This window comes from Raphanus sativus, chromosome 5, assembly GCF_000801105.2.
Source record: "Raphanus sativus cultivar WK10039 chromosome 5, ASM80110v3, whole genome shotgun sequence".
Lineage (NCBI taxonomy): Eukaryota > Viridiplantae > Streptophyta > Magnoliopsida > Brassicales > Brassicaceae > Raphanus > Raphanus sativus.
Window position 1 is genome coordinate 21,361,132 of NC_079515.1, and position 10,053 is coordinate 21,371,184.

At 32.5% G+C, this 10,053-nt stretch overlaps 1 protein-coding gene across 1 annotated transcript; it reads left to right on the forward strand.

Annotated features, from left to right (window-relative positions):
* Positions 1-3,408: 3,408 nt before the first annotated feature.
* On the forward strand, positions 3,409-4,610 carry LOC108858503 (uncharacterized). Its single transcript, XM_056985781.1, has 4 exons — positions 3,409-3,503; positions 3,590-3,722; positions 3,803-4,256; positions 4,332-4,610. Exons 1-4 carry the CDS (start codon positions 3,409-3,411, stop codon positions 4,367-4,369), a joined length of 720 nt encoding a protein of 239 aa, XP_056841761.1. The 3' UTR covers positions 4,370-4,610.
* Positions 4,611-10,053: the final 5,443 nt, after the last annotated feature.

The following is a 10,053-nucleotide window of genomic DNA, read 5'->3' on the forward strand; positions in this document are numbered from 1 at the left end:
TTTTATTATAAAACATTAAGATACAAAACAATTTATACTTAAATATGAATCAATCAGAAATATTTGTATTAATTATTTCTAATCTATAAGTGCCTTTAAAATTTTATCACGATTATAAACATAATCTTACATATTTGACTTATTATATATTTAAAACGAATTTTATATTAATAATATTAAATTATATTTTATATTACCAAATTGTGTATACATTGATAAAATAAATTATCGAAATAAAAATTTTTTTTTTAAATAAGATAATTCATATATATATAATGTTGTTATCTGGAAAATAATATTTTATAAATTATCTGGAAAATAATATTTTCTATTATAAAATATTAAGATATAGAAAAATTTACAAGTAATATTAATCAATCAAAAAGTGATTTGTTTATGTGTCTGTTTTTTTCTTGATTTTAGTTTTTTATTATATAACTAGGTGTTTTGCCCGCACATGCGGACATAAATTTCTTATAAATACTTATTAGTTTATGTCTTAACAATCTAAAACCAGCATAATAAATTATTATTTATGTTTTTAAATAGTTAAATCAAACATCAAAATATTTATATATGTCAAATACTTTTAATCAAAATATATACTTATTATTGTGTTAAGTCTTTTTAAAACACTCATATCTTAGAGATAGTTTAGAAAATATATTTATAGTTTTGGTTGACTAATATCTAATAATAAATTGTTTGTATCTTAATTTTTTTTTTAACTTTTATAATAAAAATATTGTTTTCAGATAGGCACAAAAAAGAATATATATAGAAGAATTATCTTTTTGATAATTCTAAAATATTATTTTGTAATCAATTATTTAATATAGCAGATAACATATAAACTTTATATCATTAAAATAAATTAGTGAATAGTTAGAAACTAATAATAAATTTATAACCTATCTAAAAGTCTAAAACCTAATAAAAATATGACAAATAAGAAAAGGTAATATAACATATAAATTTAATATTAATAAAATAAAATTCGTTTTTATTTATATAGAATATTCATCAAGGCTATTATTTTAAATTAATGATTTAGTGACTCAACTCAAAACAAATAATACATCAATGATAATTTAGCTTAAACTTAATAAAAATATGACAAATAAGCAAAATTAGCTAAAATCATGGAGAACATGACAAGTAAGCAAAATCACTTCATAAATAATAGTATAGATTAAAAAAGAATTCAATATTAATAATATTAGATTATAAATTATATTATTTAATTGATTATAAAAAATATGATAAAATCATCAAAATAAAAACATATTTTTGAAAAATAAAATAATTCTTATATATCTATATATTGTTGTTATTTCGAAATAATATTTTTATTATAAAAATTAAGATATATTACAATTATAATTAAATATTAATCAATAAAAATATTTGTATAAAATATTTTTAATATATAAGTGCTTCAAGAGTTCATCACAATAATAAACATATATACTTTGAAGAAACTGTTATCATATATAAATGTTTGACCTTTGATTGAATTTTGGTTAAAACATAAATAATTATTTACTATACTTATTTTTGAATTAATAAGATATAAACTAATAATTATTCGTAAAAAGATTATTCCCGCATGTGTAGAAAAAACACCTAGTCCTTAATTGAATAAAAATGGAATTTAATAGAAACTATAATTCCTTTTAATTCTATCAAATTTCACCATCCAATACTTCCACCTAAATACTAATTAATTAGTGGATGTCAAAAAAAAAAACTAATTAATTAGTAATTCTCTCTTAGTATTTTGAAAGATTGCTATATATACTATTATTTATGAAGTGATTTTGCTTATGTGGCGGCTTCTCCATGATTTTAGGTATTTGATTTAAATTTTCCATTTATGATATAATTAAAACGAAATTACATATTAATAATAGAATATTATTATATTTTTTTAAATGATAATTCTCATATAGATATTTTATTGTTATCAAGAAAATCAAATGTTTATATTATAAAGTATTAAGACATAAAACAATTTATAAATAAATATAAATCAATCAAAAAGTAATTTTTTATGTGTCATATTTTTATGATTTTAGGTTTTTTATTTATTATATAATTAAAATAATTCTATATTAATAATATTAGTTTATAAGTTATATTAGTTAATTGATTATAAACTAATATGATAAAATCATTGAAACATATTTTAAAAGTAAGATAATTCTTATATATATAATGTTGCTATGTGAAATTAATATTTTTTTATTATAAAACATTAAGGTATAAAAACATTTATAATTAAAAATTAATCAATCAAAAATATTTGTATAAAATATTTCTAATATATAAGTGCTTTTAAAAATATTTCACAGTAATAAACATAAATTTAGGTATTTGACTTATTATATATTTAAAACGAATTTTATATTAATAATATTAGATTAAATTTTATATTTCCTAATTGAGTATAAAATATGAAAAAAAAATATTTTAAACAAATAAGATAATTCATATATTTATTTTTTGTTACCTGGAAAATAATATTTTCTATTATAAAAGATTATGAATAGTATAATTTATAATTAAATATTAATCAATCAAAAAGTGATTTGTTTATGTGTCATATTTTTCATAATTTTAGGGATTTTTCTTATTATATTGTGAAAAAGAATTGTATATTAATAATATTAGATTATAAGTATATTAACTAATTGATTATAAACTAATATGATAAAATCATCAAAATAAAACATACTTTAAAAACATAAATAATATAATTACATATATATATATATATATTGTTTTATCTGGAAATAATATTTTTTTATTATAAAAGATTAAGATACAGAACAATAAATAATTAAATATTAACCAATCAAAACTAATTGTATAAAATATTTTCTAAAACATTTATAATATATATGTGACTTTAAAAGTTTATCACAATAATAAATGTATATATATATATATATATATATATTTATGCTTGATTTAAATTTTTTATTAAAGCATAAAAAATATTTATTATAATAATTTTAAAATTAATAAGACATAAACTAATAATTAGTTTTAAAAAAATTATTCCCGCATGTGCGGGAACAACACCTAGTTGGTTTATTGTTTTTCCAATTTAAATATTTGACGAAAACAGGGAAGATGGAAATATGTATAACTCTTGTGAATTGTAGCTTTGATTTGATAAAAAGCCTAATATCTGAGCGACCAAAGTACCAAAATATTTTTTAAACAAAATTGCTTCATCGGTTCACATCCAAAAATATAAATCAAATCTACTAGGCCGAACCGGGACTCGATGTTAGTTGAACCAAGTAGTAGCTTTGGACAACTGCTTCAAAATATCGGTTATCTCGTTAACCGGTAAATCACATTACTAGCTTGCTTGATGTCTCTCTGAATGTAATGATTATGACTAATCTGTTGATGGTTTCCAGGAGTAAGTGCATCTCTTGGACAATTGAGTGGCGGTTTCACTCTACAGATGTGGTTCTTGTTGACCATGGGTTAGTTTATTAGTTTCTTCTTCTCTTTGACTGATAATGTCACGTTTGTTTATTTGCTCTGTTTGAAACAATCAAATCCATCACAGAGTTGGTGAGGATACAAGTCTTTGCTCTGTGATTGAGAATCATCTTAAGCCAGGCCCTTGGATTCATAAGCTCAAGCCTTTCTGTGATGTGGATCTTGTTTCTCTCAAGCTTTTTATTCGCCAATACCCTAAGGTACTCTCACTACTATCATTCTCGTCTTTTTGCTTGTCTACTCTTGCACTATATTTACTTTTCTCCCCCTTGTGTTGCAGGGTGCAAAGGCTCCTTTCAAGGAGCTGGACATCAAGGCTCCTTTGAGGCAACAGCTTGCTAAAGTAGCTATCGTAGAGTACCCGGTGATCCATGTATATCTACCTTCACACAGCTATGACTTTGACGTTATCAGAGATTTCGACCATTTAAACACCACACCTGATCCTAATGGTTCCTCCTTATACTATGGCCACAGAGATACAAAAGGTACAATAATAACCTCACGAGAAGAGGAAACAGAAGAAGAATGCAAGATTAACTCCGGTGAGCCAGAGGTTCTTGATATTATCAAACAAGTCTCAGAGGACAGCAAGGTTGAGGGAGGGGTTACCAAGAATCCACATATTCAGGTTGATCCACCAGAACAAGGGGATGCTGCTGATAACATGGTGGTTGAGTTTGAGCAAGGGTTAATAGACACATACTCTGATCTTTTCGCGGAGATGGATCCAGGTGACTATTTCAACTTTGAATGTGAGTTTGCAAATGGATTCGATTGAGATGATGACTGCAATCTCCAAAATCTAGCTACTGATGGACTAGAAGAAGGGGAAATCATAGAATGATGAATCATCATAACAGAAGACATTACTAGCTCCCAGTGAAACATTTTGGGTCAGCAAAAGGATTATATGTTCATGCCTAAGCTCCTTTGTTTGGTATCAAACAAAGGTTTTATTGAATGAGGTAGTCGCAACGTTGTTGTTTGTGTTTTGAATGAATGTCATGTGTATCTTGATTGTTACGTACGCCCGAAGTTTTTGTTCAGGCTTATTTTATTTTACTAAAGCAAATATATTTGTAGTGTTTCAGACCGTTTTCAAAGTCCTACAGTCTTAAAGGCCAAAACACCCAAAGATAACGACCAGGAGAGTCAACAAGATCTAATATAATACCCCAAACATTATCTAATAACAATAAACGAGCAATGAGCAAGAGAGAATACAAAACCAGGAAATGCAGGTGCTCTAATCAAATTTTTGGATAAAACAGTGAGCCTTCAACTGCTTTCTGTCTAAGGGAAGGGACACGTGTATCTCGATGAGGGCCTACGCACTTGGTTTGGGGCAAGAAACCAAGACTCAACTCTACTATGAAGCAAACGCATATTCTTTCATTGTTTAGTGATTTGTTAATTCTCTACAAAAATATCAATAGATGCACTCGATGTAACGTAGGATTTTGATTGAATGATATTTACATACATTCAAGAAAAAAAAAGAGAACACAAAACCAGACAAGACCAATATATATGTTCTGCATTTAAATGAAAGATTCCGATACTAATGCCAGATGTACCTATCAAGTGCTCAAGCAAATAAAATAAGAGAACAGAGTAGACCCCCTCTGTTTTCATGTTTGTGTAAGGAAAATTTGAGTACCAGTTTTATTTAATTACGGATGAATGATCAACACATGAGTAATCTAACAATGAAACGGGAATAAAGAAAAGAAAAGCCTACGCACAGCTGACTTTTATTTCATGGGATAATAAGTATCACAAACAATATCTATGTCCATATACACACATACATATTATGTCGAAACGGTTACAAAAACCCTTACAACTTGTTTCAACAAAACCAAAGGCATAAACTTCACTTCAAAGACTAAACAACTTGTAGAACAATATCGGTTTGTACGAATAAAAGACTTGTCCAATCCCCAGTCCAAACAAGACTCCAGGGACATATCCCACTACTGCTGCTTTCCAGTTCAACACTTGTTCTTTCTTTGAAGGTTCTGTTTTTTGTGCATCTGGTGTTGATGGTACCTTATCTCTAAAGCAACTCTCTTTAAGAGGAAGACCACAAAGATTGAGATTCCCTTCAAAAGATGATTTAGGCTGTCCTCCAAACTGTGTCCCCCGTGGTATCTGGCCTGTGAGTTTGTTATTTGAAACATTAATGTGCGACAAGAACGAGAGGGTTGCTAGCTCCTGCGGGATATTTCCTGTGAGTTGGTTCCGAGATAGGTCTAGTGACTCCAGCCTCGTGAGATTAGACCAATAGGATGGAATATGACCTGTGAAACCATTGTTGGATAGGTTGAGCACTATAAGTGACTTCAAAAGTCCTATAGATTCTGGAATCTGTCCTCCAAATTTGTTTTCAGAGAAATCAATGGCGGTGTAAGTCCCAAAAATCTTTTCCAGCTCCATGTTTATTCCTTTGTTTCTCAAATGCATGGATGGGTGATAACTAAACCGGATATTATCTCCCATGTGTTGATGTGTTGATGTAAAGATGGCACAACAATAGTACTGCAGAAACTAAATCAAGAGACAAAGCAATACAAGCAACCACTATGCTTTATTAAAAAAAATTTTAAACAATTTATTACAAGATCTGCTTAATTCAGCTTTTACACATCTAGTGTTAACACCCTAACACACGCTAATGAAAGATTCCTAAGCTATCCGCTTATGTATCTCCACCGTCAAATACTTCAACCTCTGCTTCAGCACGACCCAGAACACTTCCAAGAGTTGTTCTCCCTCTCTATAAGATCAGCCTACGTGTCTGTGTGTCTCTACAGACGACCCCATTGCTATCTTATATCATTCTCCATGTTCCTAAAACCCTAATCTCTAAGGAAACACAATATGGACACCTTCCATAACAATAAGTGCAACTTTCATTTTCTTGGAATGCACTTATTCCTCTTTCTTTAAGTAATAAACTTGCTCCCCAAGTTTATTCTTCTTTCCCTTTTCTCCAAGATACACCCTTACTCTTCAAGTCTACACGACTCCAACTCAGCATCTTGACTCCACATGGTCTTTACCTCTCAACACGACGTCTGTTTCATCAACTACGTCATCGACTACTTCAGGGCAGACATCTTACATCTTCAATCTCCCCCTTTTAGCTTGTGTGCCAATCAAGCACAATATTCTTATGGTTCAACAACCATGTTCCCCACCTGGAAACTTCTACGCTAAATGTGCTTGGCTCCCCCACAAGATGTGCACCACACCATACTTTTCTCCCCCATGAGATAAGCATCATCTACACCAGAACGTCCATCACCATGCTCTTCTCCCCCATGAGATGTGTACTCCTTGGACCAGAACGTCACCCCTTCTCCCCCTGCTTGATTGCATACTAAGCTAAAACAGATGCTTAGATGTCAAGCCTTACAGAAGAACTTCCTCTTCAATCTCCTCCTTTTATCTTCAAAGACCTCATGTAATGAAACAGCCTTGCTGAACTCCCCCTGAGTCTAGGCTCCAATCTTCCACTTCTTGGAAGTACTTAACCAAGTACGTCAGCACCCGACACACACCAATGACACCATGAGCACGCTATCTCCAACGCACCACACACTCACCACAAGCTACACAAGATGGCTAACTCCACCACACAAAGCGCCAACACCATTACCACCAAACTAAGTCCTCATCAGACTCCATCAGAAACTACTTCAGACACTGCTTCGACACCAAGCAGTAACACACACCAATATATAATGAAACCCCTTCTCTCTTCTGTGAGGTCTGGCTTTCTCATAAGGTACGTCACTCCTTATATAGAACTTGCTTTCCATGCGATCAATACACGAACTCCAATATAACTCTAGCTTCATGCAACATGTTACGTACTACCTCATGTAGTACTCCACGAGCTACTACACCAATAATACTCTCCCCCTTTTTGACTATGGATGTGAACTCATCACCTACATCTTCAATCTCCCCCTATGAGTCACATCATGGTCAAAAACTAATTTGTAGTTCGCCACCCTCTAAATCGAGGATGAAATCCCACTCCACTATCTCCAAAGTGATTAAGTCTCCTAGACCATGTATTCTTGGATCTTATCTCACCATGATTAGCTTTCTGAACCAACTTGAAACAATTACGTCGAACATGTCCTTGAACTCCACAAGAATAACATGTAGGACCATGACACCTCATACCATAGACTTGCTTCAACTGATTCTTCTCCCTCAAAAACTTGAAACATATTGGCCTAATGTGCCCAACCACACCATAATGATGACAAACAGGCTGAATTTTTTGTTGAAATACAGCCTTCAAATCAGAACCTTTACCCGACGTAGCCGCTGTAGCAGTACACATAGCAGTACGCATAGCAGTCACATTCTTCACACCAGTTGCAGTCTTCACTGCAGTTTTTCTATTGGATGTCTTCTTTGCAGACATCTTAACCTTTGGTCTTGTAACAGACGTAGTTATAACCTTAACTTTTTGTTCTGATACAAAAACACCTTCAGCTGTAGAAGATTCCCTTTGATATCCAATGCCACATCGATCACTCTTTCCAATACTGAGAAGATGATCTAGTTGCTTCGTCCCACCATTCAGCATCCTCAAACCCTTCTGAGTCTCTGCAAGTTGAGCACCAGCCAGCCGTGCTTCTTCTTCTTTCTATGAGGCACACTTAAGTGCTTCAGCAACTTGAGCTTCTAACTTGACATTCTCCTTAGTCAACTTTGTATTCGCCTCAACCTGCTTAAGCCAATTCTCATACAGTTTTTTCATAATTCCCAGCAAGATCAACGTCTCCATCATCATCACCATCAACATCATCATCACCTCCACATGAAGCCCCTGACACAGACGCTGTCGCAGATCTCGCTGTAGATTTTGTCATAGAACCAGACTCAAAAGTTGTGAACGCCACCAAGTTCTTCAGTTGCTCCCCATCATCTGAATCAATATCAGACTCATTCCTGACGTCACTATTCTTCTTTTGCTTCAGTAAATTCTCACAACTCCTCTGAGCATGCCTGAATTCATTGCCCTCAAAGCTTTTGAATCTTAATCTCTTGAAAGTTGGACATTCCCTTTTAAAGTGCTCATATCCTCTGCATTTATAACATTGCACCTCTGAACTGTCACATGACTCGCCAGCTTCTTGTCTTCGTTTTCTCAAACCAACTTTCTCATGTCTTTGCCACTTTACCACTTCCTGTAGTACTTGGTGAAGCACGCGGATCATCTTGATCACCTCATCTTCATCCTCTGATTTTTGACTTGTTGTTTCATCAACTGCCAAGTTCACTTTAGTATGATTGCCCACGCCATCAAGTTCCATCTCATGAGATTTTACCATACCTACAACTTCGTGAAAGCTCAATTCATCTATGTTTAGAGACACAAACATTGCTGCCTTATACGCTGTGAATCTTTCGGGCAGACACCTCAAAAACTTCTTCACCAGTTTCTTGTCTTTGTATTCCATGCCCAGAACACGAATCTCTTGTGCTAGAGCACTGAGTTGAGAACTAAAATCTGATACAGATTCATGTTCTTCCATCTTCAAGTTCTCAAATTTAGATTTAAAGAAATCCATCCTAGAACTCTTAACCTTCTCAGTTCCTTCAAAGTGTAATTGCAGAATATTTCATGCCTCTTTTGCATCCTTGCATCCTTGAATCAGATCAAGTTGCTTTTTCTTGACTGATGAAAAAATACAAGATATAGCTCTTGCATTATGCCTTGACATCTCATTTCTCACGCTTTGTCCATTTAGCCAATGGTTTATTGACCAGAACACCATCTTCATCTATTGTCTTGGGACCTTTATAGCCATCTTCCACTGATGCTCAAACATCCATATCAACACTTTGTAACCTTGTTTTCATCATCACTTTCCAATGCCCATAGTGTTCAGGATCAAGCATAAGTACTATATCGTTCATCTTGCCTTCGGGATCTCCACCAATGACTTAGGTGACCCGCTCTGATACCAATTGTTGATATAAAGATGACACAACAATAGTACTGCAGAAACTAAACCAAGAGACAAAGCAATACAAGCAACCACTATGCTTTATTAGAATCTTTTTTAAACAATTTATTACAAGATCTGCTTAATTCAGCTTTTACACAGCTAGTGTTAACACCCTAACACACGCTACTGAAAGATTCCTAAGCTATCCGCTTATGTATCTCCACCGTCAAGTACTTCAGCATCTGTTTCAGCACGACCCATAACACTTCCAAGAGTTGTTCTCCCTCTCTATAAGATCAGCCTCCGTGTCTGTGTGTCTCTACAGACGATCCCATTGCTATCTTATATCATTCTCCATGTTCCTAAAACCCTAATCTCCAAGGAAACACAATATGGACACCTTCCATAACATTAAGTGCAACTTTCCTTTTCTTGGAATACACTTATTCATTTTTCTTTAAGTAATAAACTTGTTCCCCAAGTTTATTCTTCTTTCCCTTTTCTCCAAGATACATCCTTGCTCTTCAAGTCTACACGACTCCAACTC

Bases quoted from the DNA above. Each gene is read 5' to 3' on its own strand.
- LOC108858503 (XM_056985781.1), top strand. From the start codon at position 3,409: ATGACTAATCTGTTGATGGTTTCCAGGAGTAAGTGCATCTCTTGGACA. The intron at 3,723-3,802 runs GTACTCTCACTA...CTTGTGTTGCAG, and splicing joins TTATTCGCCAATACCCTAAG to GGTGCAAAGGCTCCTTTCAA. The intron at 4,257-4,331 runs GTGACTATTTCA...TCCAAAATCTAG, and splicing joins TTTCGCGGAGATGGATCCAG to CTACTGATGGACTAGAAGAA.